Source organism: Camelina sativa, chromosome 16, assembly GCF_000633955.1.
Source record: "Camelina sativa cultivar DH55 chromosome 16, Cs, whole genome shotgun sequence".
In the NCBI taxonomy this organism is placed as follows: domain Eukaryota; kingdom Viridiplantae; phylum Streptophyta; class Magnoliopsida; order Brassicales; family Brassicaceae; genus Camelina; species Camelina sativa.
The window spans coordinates 6,244,615-6,270,856 of NC_025700.1; the positions used below are offsets into that span (position 1 = coordinate 6,244,615).

The 26,242-nt window shown below is 37.7% G+C and overlaps 3 protein-coding genes, 1 non-coding gene and 1 pseudogene across 5 annotated transcripts; 2 read left to right on the forward strand and 3 right to left on the reverse strand.

Moving 5' to 3' along the window:
• Window positions 563–3,010, forward strand: LOC104749984 (probable xyloglucan galactosyltransferase GT11). The gene is made up of 2 exons (XM_010471705.2): window positions 563–1,929; window positions 2,160–3,010. Exons 1-2 carry the CDS (start codon window positions 578–580, stop codon window positions 2,986–2,988), a joined length of 2,181 nt encoding a protein of 726 aa, XP_010470007.2. The 5' UTR covers window positions 563–577; the 3' UTR covers window positions 2,989–3,010.
• On the forward strand, window positions 3,489–3,560 carry TRNAG-UCC. Its single transcript has one exon. It is a non-coding gene; the product is annotated as a tRNA-Gly (tRNA).
• LOC104749985 (uncharacterized protein C20orf24 homolog) lies at window positions 3,672–5,828 on the reverse strand. Its single transcript, XM_010471706.2, has 4 exons — window positions 5,334–5,828; window positions 4,750–4,853; window positions 4,093–4,222; window positions 3,672–3,989 (listed from the first exon to the last, which is right to left on the reverse strand). The coding sequence occupies exons 1-4, from the start codon at window positions 5,457–5,459 to the stop codon at window positions 3,951–3,953; spliced, it is 399 nt and encodes a 132-aa protein (XP_010470008.1). The 5' UTR covers window positions 5,460–5,828; the 3' UTR covers window positions 3,672–3,950.
• Window positions 5,565–9,793, reverse strand: LOC104753432 (probable LRR receptor-like serine/threonine-protein kinase At2g28960). 2 transcript variants are annotated; one of them, XM_010475687.2, is made up of 13 exons: window positions 9,703–9,793; window positions 9,077–9,614; window positions 8,503–8,990; window positions 8,291–8,435; window positions 8,135–8,206; window positions 7,976–8,047; window positions 7,818–7,895; window positions 7,593–7,744; window positions 7,261–7,478; window positions 7,032–7,158; window positions 6,867–6,932; window positions 6,555–6,744; window positions 5,565–6,453 (listed from the first exon to the last, which is right to left on the reverse strand). In XM_010475687.2, exons 1-13 carry the CDS (start codon window positions 9,791–9,793, stop codon window positions 6,042–6,044), a joined length of 2,649 nt encoding a protein of 882 aa, XP_010473989.1. In that variant the 3' UTR covers window positions 5,565–6,041. The 2 variants fall into 2 exon arrangements, with proteins under 2 accessions (XP_010473989.1, XP_019093088.1); XM_019237543.1 differs by lacking the exon at window positions 9,703–9,793 and having other exon boundaries at window positions 6,867–6,947; window positions 9,077–9,393.
• The window catches only part of LOC104753433, a 20,369-nt pseudogene continuing 4,611 nt past the window's right edge, over window positions 10,485–26,242 (reverse strand).

The following is a 26,242-nucleotide window of genomic DNA, read 5'->3' on the forward strand; positions in this document are numbered from 1 at the left end:
ATTATAATATTTAAATAAATGTGAATCGAAGTTCTTCTTAGTTAAGAATCAAAATTCACAGGTTTTGGAAAATAAAATGGCAATCAAATTGTTATTTTCTTTGTTTGCAAATAATTAAGAGAAAAAAATATCTTCAAAATATAATAGAAGATGTGGTTAAATATATTATAGTTTCTGTTTCCATATTTATTTTGCTGTAAATTTTTTTAGCTGGAAAGGAATGTAAAATTTTTAGGAAACAAAATCTGAAGTAATGCTATTTTTAGAATTTTTTTAGGGATTAACTATGTAAATAAGTATAAATAAAAAGGTAATTAAAAAAAATGTATATATTGATTAATCACTAAAGAAAACCTAGACCTTTGAACGCTTCAACACCCTCATAAATCTCACCCATCTCTCTGTAACAAAAGACTCTTTCTCAGCCTTCGTATTAGTTTTTCTAAATCTACGACAGATCCATCGATATTGTCCTAATCTATCAATCACACCCAATAATACAACAGATCTTTCACGGTTTCTTGTACTGCAAGCAACAAGTTTTGGCGTTTGGAGGTGAGATTTGGTTAATTAATGCATGAGAAAACCACAAAGAAGAGGAGGAACGATGGCCATGGAGAAGTCTAGCTCAAAGTACAGAACCCAGTTCTGGTACGTTGCAATGGCCTCTTTCCTCCTCTGGCTTGTCTTGCTTTACCTTTTCAGTTCTTCCGCAAAAACCGTTCATAACCACGAGAGATTGTTCCGGCAAGAAAACATCATCGATCTCCCTGTCGAAAACGTCCCACAGAACAACGAATCCGATGAAGCTCCTGTCGTTGTCTCTGAAGACATTTCCGTGGATAACAGCACTCTTCCTGTTTCCGTCGATTCGTCTTCGGTTGATCAGATGTCAGAAGACAAGAAGGTTGTGGCTGATCTTGTTGAAGAACTCGAGAAAGAAAGGGTTGAGAACGAGAAGAAACGAGTTGAGAACGAGAAGAAGCGAGCTGATTCGGGTATAATAAGTGGACGGTCATCGAGGGCAAGGAGAGGACATCGAGAGTCACGAAAGGCGAGATCTTCGGGTAGAGTGGAGGCAGATAAGAAAAGGGTTCGTCGTAATGATGAAGAAGAGACCAAGGTGGAGAATAGTGATCAAGAGAATCATCAATCGTCCGACAAAGAACCAAACTTTTTCGAGTCTAAGAACTACGTGGAACCAAAGAAAGAGCAAGTTGATGATAATGATGAAGATTTCGAGGACAAGAAAGGCAAGGAATCGGAGAATGATGGATCTGATAATGATCTCCAAGGTGATAACACCTCTGAAGAAGTATCCCAACCAAAAACTCAGAGAAACTACGCGTCCAATAACATTACTTCCAAGGCCAAAAACAGAGTAGACTCCAAGAGAAACCAACCTAAGAAAGACCAGAATGTTACGTTACGGCCAATAGAAACAAGACGTAACGATCCATGTAAAGGAAAATACGTGTATATGCACGAGGTTCCGTCTTTGTTTAACGAAGAGCTTCTCAAGAATTGCTGGACACTGAGCAGATGGACAGATATGTGCGAGTTAACGTCTAACTTCGGTTTAGGCCCTCGTCTACCAAACGTGGAGGGAGTTTCTGGTTGGTATGCCACGAACCAATTCACATTGGAAGTGATATTCCACAACAGGATGAAGCAGTACAAGTGCTTGACCAAAAACTCGTCTCTGGCTTCCGCGGTCTATGTTCCTTACTATCCGGGTTTAGACTTGATGAGGTTTTTGTGGGGACCGTTCCCTTCCATGAGAGATGCCGCGGCGCTTGATCTGATGAAGTGGCTTAGGGAGAGTCGGGAATGGAAGAGGATGAACGGAAGAGACCATTTCATGGTGGCTGGTCGCACCACTTGGGACTTTATGCGTACACCTGAGAATGAATCCGACTGGGGCAATAGGTACACCACCATCCTGATTGATGATTAAATATTTAATGTCAAATGAATATTAAAAACGTATAGTTATGAAGCATGGTACTCATGAATGTTTTAGTTTTTGAGATTTTTTTATTTTTTTTGTCACTTCTCTAGGTTACATAATAGAGGGCAGGGTGCTAAAGAATGTTTTAGTTTTTTTTTGTTTTACTAGAAAAGTTTTCTCATTGGTGTCTCTCTATCTACCTAGCCAGGTTAATGATCTTACCGGAAGTAAGAAACATGACGATGTTACTAATCGAATCAAGCCCATGGAACTACCACGGGTTCGCTGTTCCTTACCCGACCTATTTCCACCCTTCAACCTACGCAGAGATCATCCAATGGCAGATGCGAATGAGAAGAATTAATCGTCGATACCTATTCTCCTTTGTCGGTGCTCCACGTCCAAACCTCGGTGACAGCATAAGAACCGAGATTATGGACCAATGCAAAGCTTCGAAAAGAAAATGCAAGCTTCTTGAATGCGTTTCGGGTTCACAGAAATGCTACAAACCCGACCAAATCATGAAGTTCTTTCTGAGCTCAACGTTCTGTCTCCAACCACCGGGTGACTCATACACACGCCGCTCCACGTTCGACTCGATCTTAGCTGGTTGCATACCGGTTTTCTTCCATCCAGGATCAGCTTACGCGCAATACATTTGGCATTTACCGAAAGATGTCGGGAAATATTCTGTTTTCATACCGAAGAAAAACGTGAAGGAAGGTAAAGTGAGTATAGAGAATGTTTTGAGTAGGATCCCGAGGACGAGAGTTTTCGCGATGAGGGAACAAGTGATAAGGCTGATACCGAGGCTAATGTATTTTAACCCGTGGAGCAAGAGTGAAGATACGGGAAGGTTTGAAGATGCGTTTGATGTTGCGGTGGAAGGAGTGTTGCAAAGAGTGGAGGGGTTAAGGAAGAGGATTGAGGAAGGGAACGAGGAGATTTTTGATTTCCCGGAGAAGTATTCTTGGAAATATAATGTGTTTGGGAATGTTGAGAAGCATGAGTGGGATTCTTACTTCAATAGGCCATGATTCATTTGTTTTTTTTTTGAATTTATTGGGAGAGAAGTGAATGTAGGACATGTAGTTGTGATTGTGATGGTAGAAAGAAGTCACGAGGCTTTTATTTTCATAAATTGGTTTTGTTTGAAATTTAAAGGTTCTGTTGCTAGATTAATCAAATTTTGGACAAAATTGTATTCAACTAACCCCATGGTAAAAAGTAAAAACATAAGTAAATGATGTATTTTTAGCGTGGTTTTGTTTCTCATAGGTCCACACATTATTAATTTGTAGAAGTTTTATGTAAGATTTCAGCCGCTGAATCTCAGTTAATTGAATCTTCTATCCAAGTATTATTTCAAGACGTTATGTATATGATGAGCCTCTTCAAACCGGACTTATTGCTAATGATTCAATGATACAATTCTCAATCAACAAGGGAAAAAATGTAATATGTGTTTATGTAGATAAATGAGATGTTTGAAATTGTATAATTTGGTAATATAAATATTGATTACCTAATCAACGAAGCGTCTGTAGTCCAACGGTTAGGATAATTGCCTTCCAAGCAATAGACCCGGGTTCGACTCCCGGCAGACGCATTGTTTTGTGGTTTACCTATTTTTTTCCCTTAGGTAAGACACCTTCCCTCTCATATGTTCCTATTTTTTTGTGGTTTACCTTTTTTCAAGGATCATCTAGAAGTTGTTCACTATCAGTGAGGAGTTTTATTCAAAATTTTGGAGAAACTCAATTAGTTTTAGAAACACATTCTTGCATAATACTATCAGTCTTATTACACAAAATGAGAAAACATAAAACTTAACAGAAACAAATGGAAACCACAAAAAATAAGAAAAATCTACGAATGCTAGTTCCCATCTTCAGAGAAACAAAAGCATGAAGTGCACAGCCTAAATCGGAGAAACCATGACAGGTACGTTCTGCTAAACTTGTTCGGAGCAGCTCAAGCACAAGATATTGCGTGTCTATCAGAAGCTAGATAAGCTATACACCAGGATCCACGCAAGCTGAAACATTATTCATCACACCCAAAAATCAATTACCAAGATTGTATGAAGATTGAGAATAGAGAGAATTGTAGACAAAGAGAGTGGGGGAGACTCTACATACCAGGAATAAGCTTAGAGAAGCAAATAGACCGTCTTGGAGCAGAGCTGCGTGACCACCAAAGTCTTCTTCATCGATCTTTAGAATCAATGCATAGTAACCGTATACTATGCCTGAGGAGATTGCCAGAAATCTGCAAAAGTTTATGATCAACGATGTTACTTGTTTAAGACAAATTATATCAATACGACGGACCTGCTATGTCGTATGATTGCAATAGAAAAATCAAACTCTACAAATGTCACCGAAAACACTAGTAGATAAAACTTAGCTCTGTTTTTCTGTTATGACAAACAAAATTTCACCTAGAAGTTACAGTACTACGAATATTATAATTCCAATGGGCTTAGATAAAAAGGTGGAGTCTTTTCTTGCAAACAGGTATACAATTTTAAGGTTAAACGTTCATAAAAGTAGATAGCTAAGGACACAGGACAAATGCTTATTGTCGTCTGAAAAGTGATGATCTTTAAGAGTTTTCTGATCAGCAAAATGGAACAAAGCCAAGGAAACCAAATGATATAGTGGCTAAATTGATTCGATTTCATGCATCGAGCACAAAAGATTTCTATAAACTCCTTACTTGAGTTTACGCAGGAGATTTCAACTCTTTTCTAGTCATACAGTACTGTAATATTGTAAGAAGATGACAAAACTTACAGAAGTAGCCATATGCCTCCAACCAAAGGAATCGCACCCCAAACCAATCCGCAGAGTAATCCAACAACTTGCCTTATCCAATGCAATACATCTCCCAGTTGATCCTATCCCAACACAACAACCAAATATTAACAAAAAAAACCGCTTGAAACTAAGCATAAACCAACACAAATCATTACTTCATCATACAGAGAATATTCTCTAAATAGATTCAATCATCACAATAAGGAAACATATTCATTCCTTTTCGTTTTCCATAACTAGTTCTTATTATAGTCGTAGTGATTCAAGATGTGCCAAAAGAGCACTGTTAACTACTACAACTAATTGTACACACAAAGAAGTAAAAAAAAAATTCAACTTTAGAGCTCTCAATTGCTACAACTAATTTTACACACACACAGAAGAAAGAAACCAACTTTAGAGCTCAACTGCTACAACTAAGTAAGCCCATAGGAGAAAGAGATCAACTTTGAAACTCTCAATTGCTACAAATTGACTATGTACCAAAACGGACTCAAAAATTAGAAAGATTCTGCGATCGGTTCAATAGAACTATAAAATAAATCAAGAAAACATTGTACCTTGTCCCATGAAGCTTCAGAATCAAAAAATTTGGCGAATTTGAAAGAACCCAAGTGACCGTTTTGGTGATAAATCTGTTCATGCTGCTCTTGATGATTCGACTTTGAAGCTTTCCCTTCTTTCATATTTTTCTTTCAGATCCGATTCAAAAAACCCACCCAGTTCACAAGATCAGATTTTTAGTGTTAAAACTCAAAACCCTCCTCAGATTCTAGGGTTCTTGCTTCTTACTTGGTGGTTTTGATTTCTAAGTTTGAGTTCTTAATTCTCTGATTCAGATCTCACCACTGGNTTCATGCTGCTCTTGATGATTCGACTTTGAAGCTTTCCCTTCTTTCATATTTTTCTTTCAGATCCGATTCAAAAAACCCACCCAGTTCACAAGATCAGATTTTTAGTGTTAAAACTCAAAACCCTCCTCAGATTCTAGGGTTCTTGCTTCTTACTTGGTGGTTTTGATTTCTAAGTTTGAGTTCTTAATTCTCTGATTCAGATCTCACCACTGGAGAAAAAAAGAACATTTTTTTATTTTTTATACATTTATCCAGTTCTGGGCCACGCACGTGACAATAATGGAGCTGTAAAAAAAAAAATTAAATACTAAAAAAAAAAAAAAAAAAAATTTTTCCCTTTTNAGTTTTGTTGGCTTACAAATTTGTAATTAGACACAAAACATCTAAGCAAATAGATCAGAGCACTTTGTTATTTTAGCGTGCAAAAGGGGTAACTTGGGTTCCGAAATTTAAAGTCATCTCTGAGTTCTTTGAGTCACCATCATCTTGATGAATCTGTCCTATTCTTGACTTCTCAGAGATCAAACACTCCTTAAGTATGTTAACAACTTTGGACATGGTTGGTCTATCTGATGAAGAGTGACTCACGCATGACATTGCTAGTTCAAGTATCCTCCAGACTGTGTTTGAGTCGTAATCTCCAGCAAGGTTTGGGTCGACGATTTTTTCTATGTCTCCTCTGCTTATAAGAATCTTTACCCATTCTGCTATATGAGCTTTTTCTCTTGTTAGCTCAATCACGGCTCGGTTTGTGATGATTTCTAGTAGTACTATGCCGAAGCTGTAGACATCACTCTTCTCGCTTAACCAATTTGTTAGGTAATATCTGCAAAAAGTTTTAAGTTTAATGGAACTCTTAATGACAAATATTAAAGTTGAAGTAACACTATATAGTCTATATAGTTGTCTATGAACTAGAGAACTCACTCTGGATCAAGATATCCGGGTGTACCCGCAACAACTGTTGCCACTTGAGTTTCAGCTCCGACAGAAAACGATCTTGAAAGTCCAAAATCCGCGAGTTTGGCCTCGAAACGATCGTCTAGTAGTATATTCGTACTTTTGACATCTCTATGAACCATTGGCGGCTCACACCCAACATGCAAGTACTCTAAACCTATGGACAAAAACTCATATCCATGTTGAGTGATTATTGTATGGTACGGTAGGCCAAAACGGAATTGGAAAGTATAAGTTTCATAATGTCTTTGCAATATTATGAAGTTAACAAGAACTAACCTTGAGCCGCCTCGATAGCAATTTTTAGTCTACTAGCCCATTTCAAAGTAGGTCCAGAAGATTCTCCTGTAAATGTAAATGCTAATTCCTTTCAAGTTAGTTAAAGACAGAAAACTTATTGATTCAATGATAAAAATACAGACATGTCTTGTATTAATTGTTTACCTGATAAATGTTGTTTAAGGTCTCCATTAGCCATGTACTCATAGATAAGTGCTAAATGTCCTCCTTCATCACAGTAGCCAACAAGGCTTACCAAGTTTATGTGATGAACTCTTAGAAGAAGCTCCACCTTTTTTTGTAATTCATTTCATATAAATGAATCTCTCAATAACACATTGAAACCAGATTTTTCAATATTCAAACAAGTGCAAGAATGTAACATATTGCATACCTCTGCCTTAAATTCTTTATAGCCTTGAACTGATGATTCAGAGAGAACTTTAACAGCTACTGGTTCGGTATCACTCAAAGAACCGTGGTAGACAACGCCAAACCCTCCTTCCCCAAGAACTCTTTTGAATTTTTCCGTAAGCTCAACCACTTCCGAGTAAGTGAACTTTTTCTTTTTCGCAAAGATTGATGACTTTCTTGGTAATTCTCTTGTAGCAGCTGCATAGAGAAAAATCATAAGCAATGCCATTATTCTATACCATGAAACTTAATAGAGTATTAAGCCTTTGTGTACTTCTTGATTGGTGAATCTATTTATCTATATATATATACCTTTTGATAAGTGCTTTTTCTTTCTCAAAATACAAATGAGAGCCAATAAGGCGATAAGAGCCGCCACTGAAGCTACCGATGCTAAAACCGGCACTAGGATTTTCTTGTTCTTGCATGAGTCCGAGAGACATAGATTTGGGTTTCCTTGAACACTACAGAACAAGAATGGTACTGAACACGCAAAATCATCAGGAACCAAAAAACGGTTAGGGAGAATACACTTACACCAATTTTAGCCCTTTCTCTTCTCTATCGCGAAGGGCTTGAGGAATTGAACCGGTTAAGCTATTCCAACCCAAGTTTCTGTCAAAACAGAGAAGAACATTATTATATATATGATGAAAACATATGATCATTGATTGTTCACCAAGAAATAAACTCACATGATCAACAATGATTCCATGTTGGCTAAAAATTCAGGCACTCCTCCACTTAGGTTGTTGTTTGATAAGTCCCTACCAGTCGATTAAGATAAACAATGAAGAAGCAATCTAAAAGCTTATAACACAATAACTCCAGTTTTATGGATATTGTTATCTCACAGTTCTTGTAGTTGGGTTAGATTTTGTATACTAGGTGTTATGGCCCCCTTTAGTCCACTTGATGATAAGTCTCTGGTTGAAAAACAGAACAAACCATATTTTTAGAGATCTAAACAGTAATTATTTTAAATGAAATCTGTAAATAAATAGTCTTACAAGGAAATGATTCTTGGTGGGATAGAAGAATTTGTGTAGCTGCAATTTATACCCTCCCATTTGAACAATCGAGGAACGCATGGATCTCCTTGCCAGTCGATTTTAGTCAATTCATAAGTGGCTCGAACGTTTTGGACCGCAGCAACTAACAAGAAAACCAAAATTAATATTTTAAAAAAAACATTTATAAATACTAGTGATGATTGACTAACCATCCTCAGGATTAGTTTCTGCATCTAGAAACTCAATAACCTGGTAAGCTTCTATAGCATTGACCATTGGTGGGAGAGTTGAGCTTTTAGTCATAGCCAGCTCCACTGTACATTGCATAAACCTACATTTCATAGGTGATGTGTTGTATAGAGTTTCTAGTTGTAACTTCGGAGGGCGATAAGCTGCGTTTGTAATGTTTCCGTCGTTTCCTTTCCATATAATGTCGAACTCTCTTGTGTCATTTTCTCTAAGTGTTTGAATCTCAGCAAAATGAAGGTATATGAAAGCTTGATCCTCGCGGTTATTAACATACCAGTCGAAAGATAACGTCTCAGTCACGTTTTTGTTAATGACTGCCTTCGAAATCACTTCTTGTGGTAGCTCATAAGGAGATGAGGAGTTTACGTTGAGACTTGTGTTTACGAAATTTAACCCAAAAGAAAGACTTACTGGCTTCCATTCACGATCATATATATCTGAAGGATACCTGAAACGGTAAACAAGAGCTGTTAAAAGCCAGTTGCCCCCTTTTACAAGCTTCTGTTGCTTGTAACGTAAGAAAAGTTATATTACCGAATCGATGGACCAAACAAATCGCTAGCATAATAGCGTTTTAAGAGCTTCAAGGAACCATTTGTAGTGATGTAAGTGTCATCTCTCAAAGGTCTTTGTTCCAAAGCTGAAATGATTGGTGTAGTCTTCCCTGTTTTAACAAGACAAATCTCCAAAGAGCTCGACTTTGCGATGTGTATGATCTCTTGTGTTCGAGAAAGTATAGAGCTTTTTAAATCGACTGTTGTCCATATGTTAGGACCGAGATACATATCGAATATCGGGCCACTGTTGAGCCCGTCGTAGTTTCCATAGAGGAAGAGAGCTTTGATAAGATATTTTGCGCCTGAAGTGACTTTTAGATTATAGCAGTTTCGTATTCCATCTGGAAAATATCTTAGAACAGTGAATGGCTTATAGGCTTCTTCCCAAACCTTTTGGACCCTACCACTTTTACCACCTTGGGTGAAGTTGGCGTCGGATGTGTATGTTAGTGTGGTTAATGGTTCGGTATAAGGAGATGCCGCGGGGTGTAAACCGCAATCTAAGTTGATGAATTCTGGTAAGAGGCGACAAAGGGATCATGTCAAATATAGAAAAACAAAAAAGAGAATTAGATGTGTTTAAAAGTGTTTGTAAGAGTGAACCTTTCGGATCAGGCTGAGCTTGAATTAGATGTTTGGTAGTGGCAAAGGCCACAATGATCAGAGCTAGGAAAAGTTCTTGAAGACTCTCCATATTTTGAAGAGCTTATGAAAAGAAGACAGATATCGCCTGTCTGATATATTCCTTGTTCATTTTGTAAGTCAAAGGATTAAGGTTGATGGTTGACTTTTGACTTATGATTATGAAAATATTGTTGACAGAACATAAACAACTGTGATATTTGGTCACCATGATCACGACATGCTTAGAACCTATATTCCTCTATGGCTTTTTAAATAGTGGCGACTGGCGCCTTATTGATTGGTTGAGGTGGAAAGAAAAAAACACCGTAAACAAAAAATATTTTTTAAGCTCAATATTTTGAAGTGCCACCTGAAGCCGAAGTACATTATTATGAACCATACTTTAAAAGGAGAAGCCAACTTGGGAAACGATGATGTTAGAATATGAGTGACTAGCTTGATTAGAGAGGACAGTTATCGAATATATAAGCCAGCATAACCGCGCTAGTCAATAGGGTATACAGCAGAATAAAATAAAGAATCTGGTCCCTTTTTTCCCATATAACTTGTTGTTGTCAATATATCATAATGAAAATTAGACAAAGAACCTTTGTCTTAAAAAAGTTTCAGGTTGTAATGCGATTATTGCATACAGGCACTTATGGTAAAAAGAGAGATTTTACATAAAATTTAATCATGTCACATTGTATGGAACTGACGAAGATTTAAAATTTGCATAAGGTGATTTTGCTTTGTAGAGACTACCTTGCAGCAGGGGTAACATCAGTAGTGAAGCTAGTACTTAAATCAAGGGAACTCTTTGAATCCATGTCTGATCGTCCTCCTTTCCTTGAATTCTCACAGACAAGACATTCCTTTAACTCAATAACAACTTGAGACATACTTGGTCTTCCCGAAGAAGAGGGATTGACGCACGACATAGCAAGCTCAAGAGCCTTCCAAACAGAACCTGAGTCATAATCTCCATTTAAATTTAGATCCATAATGTTCTCAATATCTCTCTTCGTAAGGATACATCCCACCCATTCTGCTATGTGAGGTTTTTCACGAGATTTCTGAATCACGGGTTTGTTTGTGATCATCTCCAACAATACAATCCCCAAGCTGTATACATCACTCTTCTCAGACAACCAGTTTGTTCGATAATACCTGCACAACAAGTCATTTTTACAATCTTTACCATAAAAAAAAATTAATATAGATGTTGTAGTTTGATTTGACCTAATAATGCTTACTCAGGGTCAAGATATCCAGGAGTACCAGCAACATTTGTAGACACATGAGATTCAACTCCAACTGGAAAAGATCTAGAGAGTCCGAAATCAGCGAGTTTTGCCTGGTTGTTCTCGCCAAGAAGTATATTTGTAGTTTTGACATCTCTGTGGATCATTGGGGGTTCGCATCCAGTGTGTAAGTACTCCAATCCTATTGTATCATATATATTCCTTTAAGTAACCAACACGTAATGTAAGGGAATGCGCAACAATCAATTAATCGGCATACCTTGTGCAGTCTCGGTAATGATTCTAAGTCTACTTGCCCAACTCAAAGCAACTCCGTCTGATTCTCCTGTATTTGCTATGATATAAATGTCAACTTCTTTTTACTAGCCTTGTATTTTATCATCGGCACAAGAAGCATAAAATCTAACGAGTGCTTACTCTTTAGCGCTAATAGTTATGTCCAAATGCACATTTACCTGAGAGGTGCTGTTTTAAGTCCCCGTTGGAAGCATACTCATAGACGAGGGCCAAGTGGTCTTCTTCGTTACAATATCCAACGAGGCTTACCTAATTTGTGTGGTGAACCCTCAAAAGCAACTCAACCTTGTTAAAATTTAAAATTCAAAGCCAAATAATGTATTTAGTTTTACTGTTTTGTGTCTATTGCACGCGTTCTTAACTATATATATATATACATGAGGATTTTATAAACACCCATATGATGTAACACGAGATTTGGAGAGGATATTCTGGTTGTATTTACCTCTGCTTTGAATTGCTTATACCCTTGTGTGGATGATTGAGAGAGCAGTTTAACAGCTACATGTTCTGTATCATTCAAAGAGCCATGATAGACGACTCCAAATCCGCCTTCTCCAAGAACTCTTTCAAAGTTATTTGTCAGTGCTATCACTTCCGAATACGTAAAGCTTCTCTTTTTGGTTAAAATTACTGACTTAGTAATTGGTGATCTGCGACGAACTATATCATAGGTATTACTTACTATAAAACTAGAAAATTAAACTCTATGGGATCTTAGTATGCTATGGTATTGTAGGATATCTTGTACGTACCTTTCAACATTCTTTTCCTTCTGGTAACTAAAAAGATAACTACCACAGCTACAATAACGATCAGGGAAGCAATTGATGCAACAATCGGTACAAGTACTCTTGTGTTACTAGTTTTGCATTTATCAGCCTGACAAATCTTTGAGTTTCCTTGAAAACTGCAAAGCAAAATGGAAAAGACAAGTGAACAAAGAAAACTGTATGAAGATAATATATTTGAAGTTTCTTACGTTAGTTCTAGCCCATTCTTTTCTCTTTCGCGAAGGGCCTGAGGAATTGTACCTTTAAGTTTGTTAAAACTTAAGTTACTGCATGAAGTATATATGGAACTCGGATTATGAAACTAAATCAAGCTGAATACAAAAATATAAAGAAGATTAATAAATGTTGGTTTGGAGCACTTACATGCTCAACAAGGATTTCATGTTGGCTAAAAACTCAGGCACTTCTCCAGACAAACTATTACTTGATAAATCCCTGGGATTGTAGAAAGTTTATAATTCGTTGGAGTCAGTTTTTTATTTGTAATAAGACATGTTTTAATAGTTATAACCGCTTGTTTTTTTTTCTTTCTATTTTAGGGTATTTTTCTTATAACAAAGTAACACGAATGAAACTAAACTTTCATCTAAAAATTGAGAAACCTTACAGTTTCCGCAACTCGGTCAAGTTTTGTATGCTAGGCGCTATGCTTCCTCTCAATTGGTTTCCCGGTAAGACTCTGGTTAATTACATGGCAAAACATTTCAAGTAAACTGATATAGTTAAGGGACAGACGATTCACCAATAAAAGTAGGATTTGAATGATCTTACAAGGAAATGATTCTTGGTGGAATAGACTTATTTGTATAACTGCACTCTATACCTTTCCATTTCCATAGTTCAGGGAGACAAGGATCTCCTTGCCAACTGATTATCTTCAGTCTATAAGTACTTTGAATATTCTTGAGAGCAGCGACTGATCATATAAAAGATAAAGACATCAAAAATTAGTATCAACAAAAACGGTCAGCAAGAGGTGCGTAGTAACGTACCATCATTAGGATTTGTTTCTGAATATGGAAACTCCATAACAATGTAAGTCTCAATAGCATTGAGAATTGGTGGTAGAGTTGACCTCTTTGTTTTCACTAGCTTCAGCACGTATCCTTGCATGGGAGATTTGTTGTATACGGTATCTATTTGTAACATCTTAGGACTATAAGCTGCGCTAATAGTACTTTCATCCAATAAAATGTCGAATTCCCTGGTATCATTGGGCTGTAGGGATTGAATCTCAGCAAAATGAAGGTATGCATAAATTTTTTCAGGGATCCCTGAATACACGTAAATTTGCAATGGCTTGTTAGAATTTCTCGGCGTCCAAGCTGTCCTAAATACAGCCTTTGGTGGTTCAAAGGGATTTGATACGTTTACGGTGAGAGTAGTGTTTATCACTTTCTCATCACTCCCAGTCCAAGGACTAGTTACACTCCATATACGATCGTAGACGTCATCTGGATACCTGTCAGAAATAGAAGATGTATTTAGTGGAGAAAATCATATAATTAATGATTTCTCTACATCCATTCCTCGCCATTGTCCATATATAATCTATTGAATTCAGTAAGAGCTTTGCAATCCTAGCTAAAAATTACTAATATTTAGTGTTTTTTAGTGGCTAGTTAGACTTGGATTTGATGCTAGCTTACTTGTGAATACGAACGGAAAGTTTTTTATTTATTTATCAAATCGAACGGAAGTTTTTGTAAATTGCATATTTAGCAAAGTAGTATGATGGAGTGGATTAATCAAAATTAGTCAAGTCAATTACCTTAAACTGAGAGGTAATCTTTGAAGTTCATGCATATTTAGCAAATCAGTATGATGGGGTGGATTAATCTTGGCATGAACTTCCAAGATTAAACAATAGTCAAGTCAACTACCTTAACCTGAGAGGTCGCCTTTCATCTATCGATTTAAACCCCTCAAATTCATTTTTCGGCTTTTTTTGCATTCAAATCTTGTTAGTCTTGATATTTAAGTTTGAGATCTGAACAGAAAGAGACTGAATGTTTTCTTGTGTTATTAACAAGCCACAAAGGCAAAGATATATACAGACCTAGACTTGGTGAAGAAGCTATAGACTTAAATGCCTAATTACAATAACGATATCAATTAGAGATATGTACAGCTATATGATCGTAAATGAATAGATAGCATTTCCTTATATAGCGAGGTTGTATTCATTCCAATACCCTCTCTCAAGTTGGAGACTGAGGATCGTGAAGGCCCAACTTGCCAATGAGACCTTCGAAATCCCGACGTCCTAAGGCTTTGGTGAAAACATCCGCAAGCTGAGACACCGAATGAACAAAACAAAGTCGAATGAGTCGAGCTTTAGCTGTGTCACGCACGTTGTGACAGTCGAGTTCGACATGCTTCGTACGCTCATGGAAGACTGGATTTACAGCTATATGAATCGCTGCTTGACTGTCGCAATGCAGATCAATCGGTTGGGCTTGCTGGACGCCTAAATCTTCTAACAAACCTTTTAACCATTTGAGCTCACGAAGTGTTAAAGACATACTGCGATACTCTGCTTCCGCCGAGGACATGGAGACAACATTCTGTTTCTTTGATCTCCAAGATAAGGGCGAGTTGCCAAGGGAGACAAACCAGCCAGTGAGTGAGCGGCGATTAACAGGACAACCCGCCCAGTCTGCATCACACCAACCAGTGAGCTGCAGGTCATTATCTGAACTTAAAAGAATACCTTGGCCAGGGGAACCCTGTAGGTAGCGTACCACGCGAAGAGAAGCATCCCAATGAGCATGTGTTGGTCGTTGCATTAACTGAGACAGAATGTGAACTGAGTACGTCAGATCCGGTCTTGTGGCAAGAAGGTAGATCAGGCGTCCAACCAGGCGGTGATACCGCGCGGGTTCAGCTAATAGAGGGCTGTTGACACGACCAAGACTGTGTTGCTGTTCCATGGGGAACGTTTCAGGTTGACAGTTGAGAAGACCAATTTCTTGGAGAATATCGAGTGCATATTTCCTTTGGTTGAGGAAAATCCCATCGGTTCTCCTTGTGACCTCTATACCCAAAAAATATTTGAGAGCCCCGAGATCTTTCATGTGAAAACAAGTACTCAAATACTCTTTGAACTCTGAAATTGTTTCTAAGCAGCTTCCCGTAATGACTAAGTCATCCACATAAACCAAAACGTAAAGCTGAATAGCACCTCGTTGTAATGTGAATAACGAGTAATCTCAATAAGATTGTTTGAAACCATACCGAAGTAATGCTGTCTGCAGTTTCTCGAACCAGCATCGAGGCGCCTGTCGAAGGCCATAAAGAGATTTCCGAAGGCGACAAACAAGGTTGCGTTCACCATTCTCAAGATGAAAACCCGGAGGCAATTTCATATAAATTTCCTCATTCAAATCACCATGTAAGAATGCGTTATGTACATCCATTTGATGTAAAGACCAATTTCGAGCAGCAGCAACGTTGAGTGTGGTTCGAATGGTAGTCGTCTTGACCACATGGGCGAAGGTTTCTGAATAATCGACACCCTCCTTTTGGTTGTTGCCAAGAACTACTAAACGCGCTTTATAGCGCTCAATGGTGTCGTCGGCAAGATATTTGATTCGGTATACCCATTTTCATCCTAGAGTTTTATTACCTTTCGGTAATTCAGTGATGTCCCATGTGTGATTAACGCCATGAGCATCAATTTCGGACCCCATGGCCGTAGTCCACCGCGTGTCAGTCATCGCATCTCGGAAAATGGTGGGTTCGGTGCTGTGAGTAAGGGATATGAGAAAAGCGCGGTGCTGTGGGGATAATTCCTCAGAGGTCAGAATGTCCGAAATTGGGAAAGGACAGGTGGGTTCCGGCAAAATCGGACCAGCAGTCACCGTATGGAGCACAAAATCCTTCAGCTTAATTGAAGGTTGCTTTGCTCGCTGTCCACGACCCAGTGCTTCAACCGGTGCAGGTTCATCGTTGGAGGAACCCTCCCTGTCGTTAAAATTGTTGGGCTCAACCGTGTGATGAGTATCAGCGGAAGAAGAAGACGATGATGTGTTTGCTGGGCTGTGCTCAGGCCCATGACTAATAGAGTTTTCTGGCTCATTTTCTGGTGTTGGATCAAGAGGCCCAGATGATGATTGAGAGTGAACAATGCCGTCACTAGGTACATCAACATCCGGAATGAGACTTGAGTCACGAGTAGTAGGAGATGATGGGGATTCATCAGGAAGCCAATCACCATCTAAGTTGACATCAACTTGAGAAGCACCATGAGACAGATCATAAGATGGAAACACACCCTCAACAAATACTACATCACGAGAGACAAAGATTTGCTCTGTGTTGAGATCAAACAGAGTCCAACCTTTCTTGCCAAATGGATATCCAACAAAAATACATTTCATACTTCTAGAGGCGAATTTGTCACCACCCCGCTGTTGATTGTGAGCATAGGCTAAACAACCAAAGACCTTGAGATTATCATACTCCAGAGCAACACCGTAAAGCAGTTCATAAGGGGTTTTTCCTTGGAGTAACGGAGAGGGCGTGCGATGGATGACATAAGTAGCATTTAAAATGCTCTCGCCCCAAAATTTCACAGGTAGATTGGATTGAAAAAGCAGAGCTCGAGCTACGTTTAATAAGTGACGGTGCTTCCTCTCTGCTCTCCCGTTTTGTTGTGGTGTACCGACGCATGACATTTGATGAATGATACCGTGTTCAGCAAACATGTCATGCATACACACAAATTCGGTGCCGTTGTCACTTTGGACAATTTGAACTTGCTTATCAAACTGGCGAGAAACAGGTTTCATAAAGCGGGAAAATATATTCTTGACTTGAGCTTTGTCGTGGAGAAAATATACCCAAGTCTCGCGTGAAAAATCATCAACAATGGTTAGAAAGTAGTTGGAGTTGCAGGTACTAGAGGTGCGATAGGGTCCCCATACATCCAAGTGTACTAATTCAAAAATCCTCGACGCTTTATTAATACTTGAATGAAACGTATCGCGAGTTTGTTTAGCTCGCAAACATACATCACAAGATGAAAAATCAGAAACTCGTTTACTAAGAACTGGAAGCAAATCGTAGACGCCATTTAACAGATGGCCAAGCCTCTGGTGCCAAGTATCTTCGGCTCCATTGTTATTCATGCGAAAAGCAGAAAAAATTCCTATGCGTCGGAAGAAATATAGATCTTCTCGTAATTCACCTGCGCCAATCAACGCCCTCGTTGTACGGTCCTGTAACACACACCCGATGTTAACAACTTGCATCACACAATCGCAATCCTTTACGAGTTGTGAAACATAGATCAGATTACAACGCAACTGAGGAACCAACAATACATTCTGCAATGAGAAATTATCATCGAAACAAACTGTCCCTTTCTTGTCTGTTGTAGTCGTATGACCATTAGGAAGACCAATTTGACAGGATAGGATTGTTGTTATATCACTAAGAAAGGCAGAACTACTTGTCATATGATTAGAAGCGCCAATATCAAGAACCCAGTCAAGAGAATCAGGCTTACCACTTAGTCGATTCGATGGCCCCTTGTTCTGGTTTTCGAGGAGCTGCATCAATGTCTTCCACTGATCATTATTGAGACCAGTGAAACCACTCCTTGAAGCTTCGGTGCTGTGATCTTCAGATCCTAAGACCTGCGTTGCAGTAGCTCTTGCAACTCCCCCAGATCCACGGCCACAAACTGATTTTCCTCCTCTCTCACCCCACCATTGTGGATAACCAACCAGTTGAAAACATGAGTCCTTGGTATGGCCACGTCGTTTGCAATGAGAGCAGAGAAGCTTGCTTTTATCTTCTGATGCTTCAAAAGGTTTCGCGAGTTGTACTGCAAAGGCTGCAGCTTGCGTGCCTTGCTCCTCTCGATTCCTCATCACCATACGTACACGTTCCACTGCTTTCACCTTGGAATAAACTTGATTCAGGTTTGGGAGTGGCTCGCTGCTTATGATTTTTGTGCAGAGACCACCATAAACTTCATCGTTAAGACCAAGAAGAAACTGATGCACCTTATCATCCTCTCTTTTCTTCTCCAACTGAAGACGCAAGTCGCAGGTACATCCACTGCATTGACACGTCGGGAACTGATCATAGTTCAACAGATCCTCCCACAGGATCTGTAATTTTCCAAAGTAATCAATAAGGTTCATCCCTTGTTGATGACAGTTTGCTAACTCAGCCTTGATCTCTTGAATTCTTGGCCCATTGCCTTCAGAAAAGCGATCTTTGATCTCCTGCCATAGATCCTTCGGGTTGTCTTTGTTACCAAGTGTCCTACGCACCTTTGGTTCGATGGTGTTGAGAATCCATAAAGCCACCATGGAGTTGACGGACATCCAATCCTCATACTCCGGTGCGTCCTCCTTTGGCTTCTCCACAGTCCCATCAACATATCCAAACTTTTTCTTCACACGCAAAGCAGATCTGATTGCTTGCGCCCATTCATCAAAATATTCACCGGTGAATTGCACCTGAGCAATGATTCTGCCGGGATTTTCAGTTGCAGACAACTGATATGTCGAGTTAGTTTTTCCGACATCAGCCCCTGACTCGTTTCTCACATTCTCACTGTTTTCAACTTGTTCACTCATTTTTGTTTTGCCGTGATGGCTCTGATACCATGAACAGAAAGAGACTGAATGTTTTCTTGTGTTATTAACAAGCCACAAAGGCAAAGATATATACAGACCTAGACTTGGTGAAGAAGCTATAGACTTAAATGCCTAATTACAATAACGATATCAATTAGAGATATGTAAAGCTATATGATCGTAAATGAATAGATAGCATTTCCTTATATAGCGAGGTTGTATTCATTCCAATAAGATCAACTTTTAAAAAAACTTGTTTTGCTTAGACTGTTTGATTGCATGAATTCTTAGTGTGCTAATGGATTTTGCTTGATTGCATGAATTCATCGCAATGACTTGTGGCAACAAGTGATTAGGGATTAAAACTTAGAATTTATCAACGATATTTCCGATTACTTTGTTGAGAATTCCAAATACCTTTGATACTTATAATTTTTTTAAACTGTTATATTCTTTCCTGAAAGTTTCATATAAGATAACATTAGTTTTACAGATTTTTTTTTTTTTAATTTACGTAGAAAAATTCTGAAATTGATTAAAAAAATAGGAGGTGAATAAAATGGTTCACCCTAAATCCTAAGGGTGAACCCAAATATTTTTTTTTAAAAAGTAAAATTTAACTCTCTCTTTATTGATCTACTTGGCAATGTAACTAAACAAAACTTCTAAAAAAATATTCCAATTTATATTTTCATAGTTTTAAGAATTTTCACTAGATATGTATTTTTACCAACATTTTGTCAGTTTGTGTAAGTGATACTCAAAAGAGAAAATTCTTATCCAAATTTCAGTGCTTTAAAAGTGAAAAGACATTATTTACTCTCTCCTCTTCAACCAACATAATCGCCATCCTTTCAATTAAAATATTTAGTGAAAAAACTATATAACTACTGATTGATCTACTTGGCAACGTAACTAAACAAAACTTCTAAAAAAAATATTTCTAATTAAACTAAGCTACAAACAAAACACATTTAATCATATACACTTAACTCACAGTTTAATATAAAACTGACAAACATATTTCTAAATTAACCACACTTTGATATAAAAGTGAAATTATGTATTAACTATATTTCTCAACTCTAGATTCTTTAACACTCAATAAATTTGAATTGGAATTCCCATAATTTGTTTATTTTCTAATTGTAACTCCCATCACTTCCCATCCTAACAATATTCATTTCACTCATATTCTTTCACTATATCCTAAATATTAAATATATCTGTTTGGTTTTTTTTGTTGTTGTTGTTATTTTTTGTTGTTGTTGTTTTAGATTATCATCTTAGTAATCATTTTCTCATCTTCCTGTATATTTATGCATCTCAATATTTTTTAAAATTTTATGTTATTATAGGGGTTAGAAATCAATGAAAACAACATTGTAATAATTTGATTTTTTTGTCAACCACACATTAATTAGAATATTACTCCTTGAGGGAAAGCCCAATCCGGAGCAAATGAGTTTACAAAGAAACTTCTGAAACAAGTTGTCTCGAAGAATGAGCTAAGTAGTCCGCTTTAGAATTGGAAGAATTTGATACTAAATTTATTGTACAAAGTATGATATGTATCTAACATTATTTTCAAATTTGATTTTATTTCTAACGCTTTACTAGATTTGTAACACTCCGATTTTAGGAAATACGGTGGTAAAAGTGGAGAGGTTTGAAAGAACTGATTTGGTCACCTATGTCACCAAATTGCACTTATGTTTTTGGTTAATCATCCTGAGAGAACTCTACAGTTAAACGTGCTTGAGCTGGAGCGAATTGAAGATGGGTGATGTTTCCAGAAGCGATTGTCGGAACTGTGTGAGTGAAAATAAAGAAAAATGACATATCATGTAATGATTTGTAGAATCGGTAAACAAGTCATTAAACCTCCTCTACATAGCAAACCGTCGTCAGATAAAGGTGGATTTACGGGCCTATACAAGGATGTGAGGTCCATTAAAAGTGGCGGTTAGGACGTTATTACGGGGCTGATTGGTGCATGAAGTTTTAAGACTTTAAAAACTTTAAGCGTTGACAACCATTTATTTGCCAATCACACTTTTTCTGTATTTACTTTTTTTTTTGTTATCATGAATTGACAAGATCCGAATTCTTAGCCAATCCCTATAACACGGGGTATTATAATTAGTGGAGTTGAACTCTGTTGGGATCAGTCGCAAAATTGGTGTTATAACCACTAAAGACACTTCCCTGTATTTACTTTTTTTTAAATGCTTTGAAAACCACTTTTTTTTTCTCATTTTTTAAAGCCTCAAATACCAGCCTTTAAAACTAAACAAATTCTAGTTGACAAAAAAACTAAACAAATATAAAAGCTTTATTTTTTCACTTCCATTATATTTAAAAGCTCTCCACAAATTTATATATATATATATATATTACATATATTATTTTTATAAATTAAACATTCTCATTTTATTTTCTTTTAAGATCCATTTTCATAATAATAATAATTTATTTATATTTTCATCATCATCATTAATGATGGTGTAAAAGAATTTATAAAATTAATGTTCATATAGAGAGTAACATTCAAAACAATATACTGATTAGTAATTAATGGATTTTTGATTGCTCATATAACTAGCTTAGAAAGTTGTTTGTTACTAATTTTAACAGTTAAAGTTTATACATGTAATGCATTTATAATAAAAATTTCTGCAGCTAAAATTTTAAAGCCAGAATCTCTAAAGCCAAAAGTAACAGTGGTTACCAATAGTACCCCTACACTTATCTCTTCTTTAATTTTCATAATATTAATTTAAATTCACATAAGTAAAATAAAAGTTTTGATGGCCATAACAAAAATTTCAATCAGTAGTTATATAGTTTTTTCACTAATTATTTTAATTGAAAGGATGGCGATTATGTTGGTTGAAGAGGAGAGAGTAAATAATGTCTTTTCACTTTTAAAGCACTGAAATTTGGATAAGAATTTTCTCTTTTGAGTATTACTTACACAAACTGACAAAATGTTGGTAAAAATACATATCTAGTGATAATTCTTAAAACTATGAAAATATAAATTGGAATATATATTGGGGTTGAAATAGAGGATCTAGCCAAAGTTCACACTGGGTGCAAAAACTATAAAAATGGTAGAGATGAGGGGATCAAACACATGAGTATTTCATTATTAAGCTGGTGTATTTTTTACCAATATGCCACTTTAACGTTACTAAATTCTATTCAAATTAAATGATTTGTGTTGTCATATGGTTTACATGCACCACCCTTGACTTTGATCAAAGTGGATCCGCCCCTTTTGAATGGTATATATACAACCTTTTCACGTTTTGAGAATGTGATCCCGCTGAGTACATACCATTCATAAAAACTTGTTGTGAATGATAAAACGTAAAAACATAATAAGTGATTGACTAAATTTATCCGGCACATTTTAAAATTATAACTAAATTAGAGAAAAAAAATTCTTCATCTATCTATTGGCGTTTAAAAAAAAAAACATTTGTAATCGATTCGGTTAATTATGTTATTTTCATAATTTAGTTATTCTATTCATGAGCTGTTAATTTGACATAGAAGTCAAGCCTATTTTCTCTTAATCTGAACAAATCTTACTTGTTAAATGAGAAAAAGCCAACGCAGCGATCACAAAGATGTTCCATTATGTAGTCTTAAGGTTATTATCTCGAGGATCCTAGTTATTTTAGTCGTTTTTATCATTCAATAAATCGATAAAAAAAATGATAGACGTTTAGTTGCTGTGGTTGGCAATAAATCATATTTAAGTTAAGCTGACGTACCGTAGACCAGGAGCATAGTCATTCTGATAGAACAACCGTTCTGAGAGTCTTAAAGAGCCGCTTTGAGTAAGATATAGGCCATCTTTTAGTGGCCGTAGTTCCAATGTTGATATCATTGGTGTTGTTTCTCCCGTCTTGACGAGACAAATCTGTAAAGTGTTCGACTTTGGCTTGTGAATGATCTCATAATTGCTTTCATATGGTGAGTCGACCGTAGTCCACAGATTAGGCCCTATATACATATCAAACTTGGGTTCTATATTTTGCCCATCATAATTTCCATATGTGAAACCAGCTCTTATGAGATTGTTGAAGATAAGCTTGAATTAGCTTAAGGAATAAGTTGTCCTAATCTCACCGAGTCATGGTTCCCAAAGAGATTAGGAATAGGACTAGTTAGGAGTTGTCTAATTATTGTCTTACATAAAGAATCTCTCTATATATAAGGAGTTGTTGGATTGTAACAACACTTGTGAGATTAGAGAGATTAAGGTGCTTTGGTTTTGAGAAGTTTCTAAAGCAATAAACAAGAGTTATTTGTTTAAACTTTGTGTTAAGATTCAATATTTGGTATCAGAGCATTATTGAATCTTTGCCAAAACACATAATCTTCGTTGAACTAAGATATCGTTGATCAAGAAAGAGATGGGAGATATTGTCACCATGACATCCACACCTAAGGAAACAAGCACGTCAAACCTCCAATGCCCGATGCTTACCACCACTAACTATACGGTGTGGGCGATGAAGATGAACGTGATGCTAAGGGTAAACAAGGTATGGGAAACGGTTGAAACAGGGGAAGCTGACGCTGATAAGGTTAATCTAGCTAAGGCTCTTCTGTTCCAATCTATTCCAGAAACTCTAACCCTACAAGTCGGTAATCTTGCTACACCTAAAGAAATTTGGGACGCAATCAAGTCTCGCTATGTTGGAGCTGAGAGAGTAAAGGAGGCGAGGCTACAAACCCTTATGTCAGAGCTCGAGAGGATGAGGATGAAAACTACTGATACAATCGACGATTTTGTGGGAAAATTGTCTGAACTTGGGTCAAAGTCAGGTGCTTTAGGCGTAAGCATAGAAGAACCCAAGTTGGTGAAAAAATTTCTGAATAGCCTACCAAGGAAGAAGTACATCCACATCATTGCAGCTTTAGAGCAGGTTCTTGATCTGAACAAGACAAGTTTTGTGGACATAGTTGGTCGGCTTAAGACATATAAGGAAAGAATTCGAGATGAGGAAGATCAAGAGGATGATCAAACCAAACTTATGTATGCAAATAATCACCGAGAGGGTTATGACCAAGGACGAAACAAAGGTGGACGATCTGCAGGAAGAAGTAGAGGACGTGGTCGTGGCAACTATCAGAACAGAGATAAGTCTCAGATAGTTTGTTATCGGTGTGATAAACATGGTCATTACGCCTCTAATTGTCCCGAGAGGTTGCTTAAGCTTCAGGAGATTCAAGACACGGATGAATCTGAAAACCAAGATACTGAAGATTTACTGATGCATGAGGTAGTATTTCTCAATGAGGAAAAGGTTCATCCGAAAAAATTTGAAACTAAGACAGCTGGAGATGATATGTGGTACCTTGACAACGGAGCCAATAACCACATGACAGGGAATCGAAGTTACTTTACCAAGCTAGATGAGACTGTTACGGGTAAAGTAAGATTTGGTGATGATTCGCGAGTCGATATCAAAGGGAGAGGCTCAATTCTCTTTGTCACGAAGTCAGGCGATCGGAAGTTTTTGGCTCAAGTTTATTGGATACCAGCTCTCAAGAGCAACATTCTTAGTCTTGGACGAGCAACAGAGACAGGCTGTGAGGTTAGAATGAAAGAGAATTACTTGACACTACACGATCGCGATGGGAAGCTTTTGGTGAAAGCAAATAGGTCGCAAAACAGGCTGTATAAAGTTCGTATGGAAGCTGAGAGTAACCTATTGCAGGTCAGAGAAGCAGAAAATCCTACAAGATGGCATGAGAGACTTGGTCATTTCAATGTTAAAACAATGGAATCGATGGTTAGAAAGGAACTCATCATTGGAATTCCAGACATGATTTTTGCTACGAAGACTTGCGCATCATGCTTGCTAGGAAAGCAAATGAGGAAGACATTTCCTCAGGCAACACGGTTCAGAGCTGCACGACCACTTGATCTGATCCATGGAGACCTATGCGGTCCGATCTCACCTGCAACAGCAGCACAAAACAAGTATGTATTTGTGCTTATTGATGATTACTCTCGCTACATGTGGTCTCTGCTTTTAAGGGACAAGAGTGATGCCTTTGATGCGTTCAAAAGGTTTAAAGCCCTCGCTGAGCAAGAAAGTGGAACAACAATTAAAGTTTTCAGGACCGATAGGGGGGGGAGAATTTGTGTCTTTCGAGTTCATGAACTACTGTGCAGAATCTGGCATTCAGCGACATTTAACCGCTCCTTACTCACCACAGCAGAATGGGGTGGTGGAAAGAAGAAATAGAACTCTGCTTGAGATGACTAGAAGCCTACTAAAGCACATGGAGGTTCCTAACTACTTATGGGGAGAGGCGATAAGGCATTCTACATACCTGATTAACAGAGTAGCCACAAGGTCTCTGTTAGACAAAACACCGTATGAGATGTTTAAAGGAAGAAGGCCGAATTTGGAACACCTACGTGTTTTTGGATGTGTTGGCTATACACGGGTGGAGTCACAGCATCTGAGAAAATTAGATGATAGGTCACGTGCATTGGTGCACCTTGGAACTGAACCAGGAAGTAAAGCATACCGACTATTCAATCCTTCAACACGTAAGATAACAGTAAGTCGTGACGTAACCTTCGATGAAACAAAGAAGTGGAACTGGAATGAGATACAAGGTGAGAAAGAAGTCTCAGGGTCCTTTACTGTGAGTTTTGGAAACTTTGGTAACAATGGCTTAAGAGAAGTTGAAGCAGATTGTGAACCAACTAGTAACTCAGATAATAGAGTCGAAGTGTTGGTAGAAACTCCAGAACAAGCACCTGAAGTAGCTCCACCTGAGTTAAGAAGATCAGTTCGACCGAGTGTCAGACCAAGTTACTTGAATGATTATGTGCTATATGCAGAGGAAGAAGCAGAGCGACTCTTGTTAAGCTTGGATGATGAACCTAGAAACTTTGAGGAAGCAAAAGTGCTAGACGTATGGAGAGAAGCTTGCAATGAGGAGTTGAGTTCGATTGAGAAAAACAAAACTTGGAATCTAGTAGAGTTACCATCGGGTGTGAAGCCGATAGGCTTAAAATGGGTGTTCAAAATTAAAAGAAACTCGGATGGGAGCATTAATAAGTACAAGGCAAGGTTAGTCGCGAAAGGATACGTACAAAAACATGGAATCGACTTCGATGAGGTGTTCGCTCCAGTAGCACGACTTGAGACCATCAGATTCATCATCGCGTTGGCTGCATCAAGAGGTTAGGAAGTACATCATCTAGATGTAAAGACGGCTTTTCTACATGGAGAACTCAGAGAGGAAGTTTTCGTTTCTCAACCTGAAGGGTTTAAGAAGAAGGGATGTGAAGGGCTAGTGTATAAATTGAACAAAGCTCTTTATGGTTTGCGACAAGCTCCTCGAGCTTGGAATCATAAGCTTAATGAAATTCTTATGGAACTGAAGTTTGTGCGTTGTGCTAAAGAACCTGCTCTGTATCGAAAGCAAGTAGAGGAGCATCTGTTGATTGTTGCAGTTTACGTTGATGACCTCCTTGTTACTGGAAGCAGCTTGAAGTTAATTCAAGAATTTAAGCATGGAA

What these genes read in the sequence shown, in the direction of transcription:
- LOC104749985 (XM_010471706.2), bottom strand. Translation starts at nt 5,459, where the DNA reads ATGAAAGAAGGGAAAGCTTCAAAGTCGAATCATCAAGAGCAGCATGAA. An exon ending in CTGAAGCTTCATGGGACAAG is followed by an intron (nt 4,854 to 5,333) that starts GTACAATGTTTT and finishes GTGTTGGGATAG; the next exon opens with GATCAACTGGGAGATGTATT. An exon ending in GGAGGCATATGGCTACTTCT is followed by an intron (nt 4,223 to 4,749) that starts GTAAGTTTTGTC and finishes AAACTTTTGCAG; the next exon opens with ATTTCTGGCAATCTCCTCAG.
- LOC104749984 (XM_010471705.2), top strand. Translation starts at nt 578, where the DNA reads ATGAGAAAACCACAAAGAAGAGGAGGAACGATGGCCATGGAGAAGTCT. An exon ending in GAATCCGACTGGGGCAATAG is followed by an intron (nt 1,930 to 2,159) that starts GTACACCACCAT and finishes CTACCTAGCCAG; the next exon opens with GTTAATGATCTTACCGGAAG.
- LOC104753432 (XM_010475687.2), bottom strand. Translation starts at nt 9,793, where the DNA reads ATGGAGAGTCTTCAAGAACTTTTCCTAGCTCTGATCATTGTGGCCTTT. An exon ending in TGCTATCGAGGCGGCTCAAG is followed by an intron (nt 6,745 to 6,866) that starts GTTAGTTCTTGT and finishes TTTTGTCCATAG; the next exon opens with GTTTAGAGTACTTGCATGTT. An exon ending in CCCGGATATCTTGATCCAGA is followed by an intron (nt 6,454 to 6,554) that starts GTGAGTTCTCTA and finishes AACTTTTTGCAG; the next exon opens with ATATTACCTAACAAATTGGT.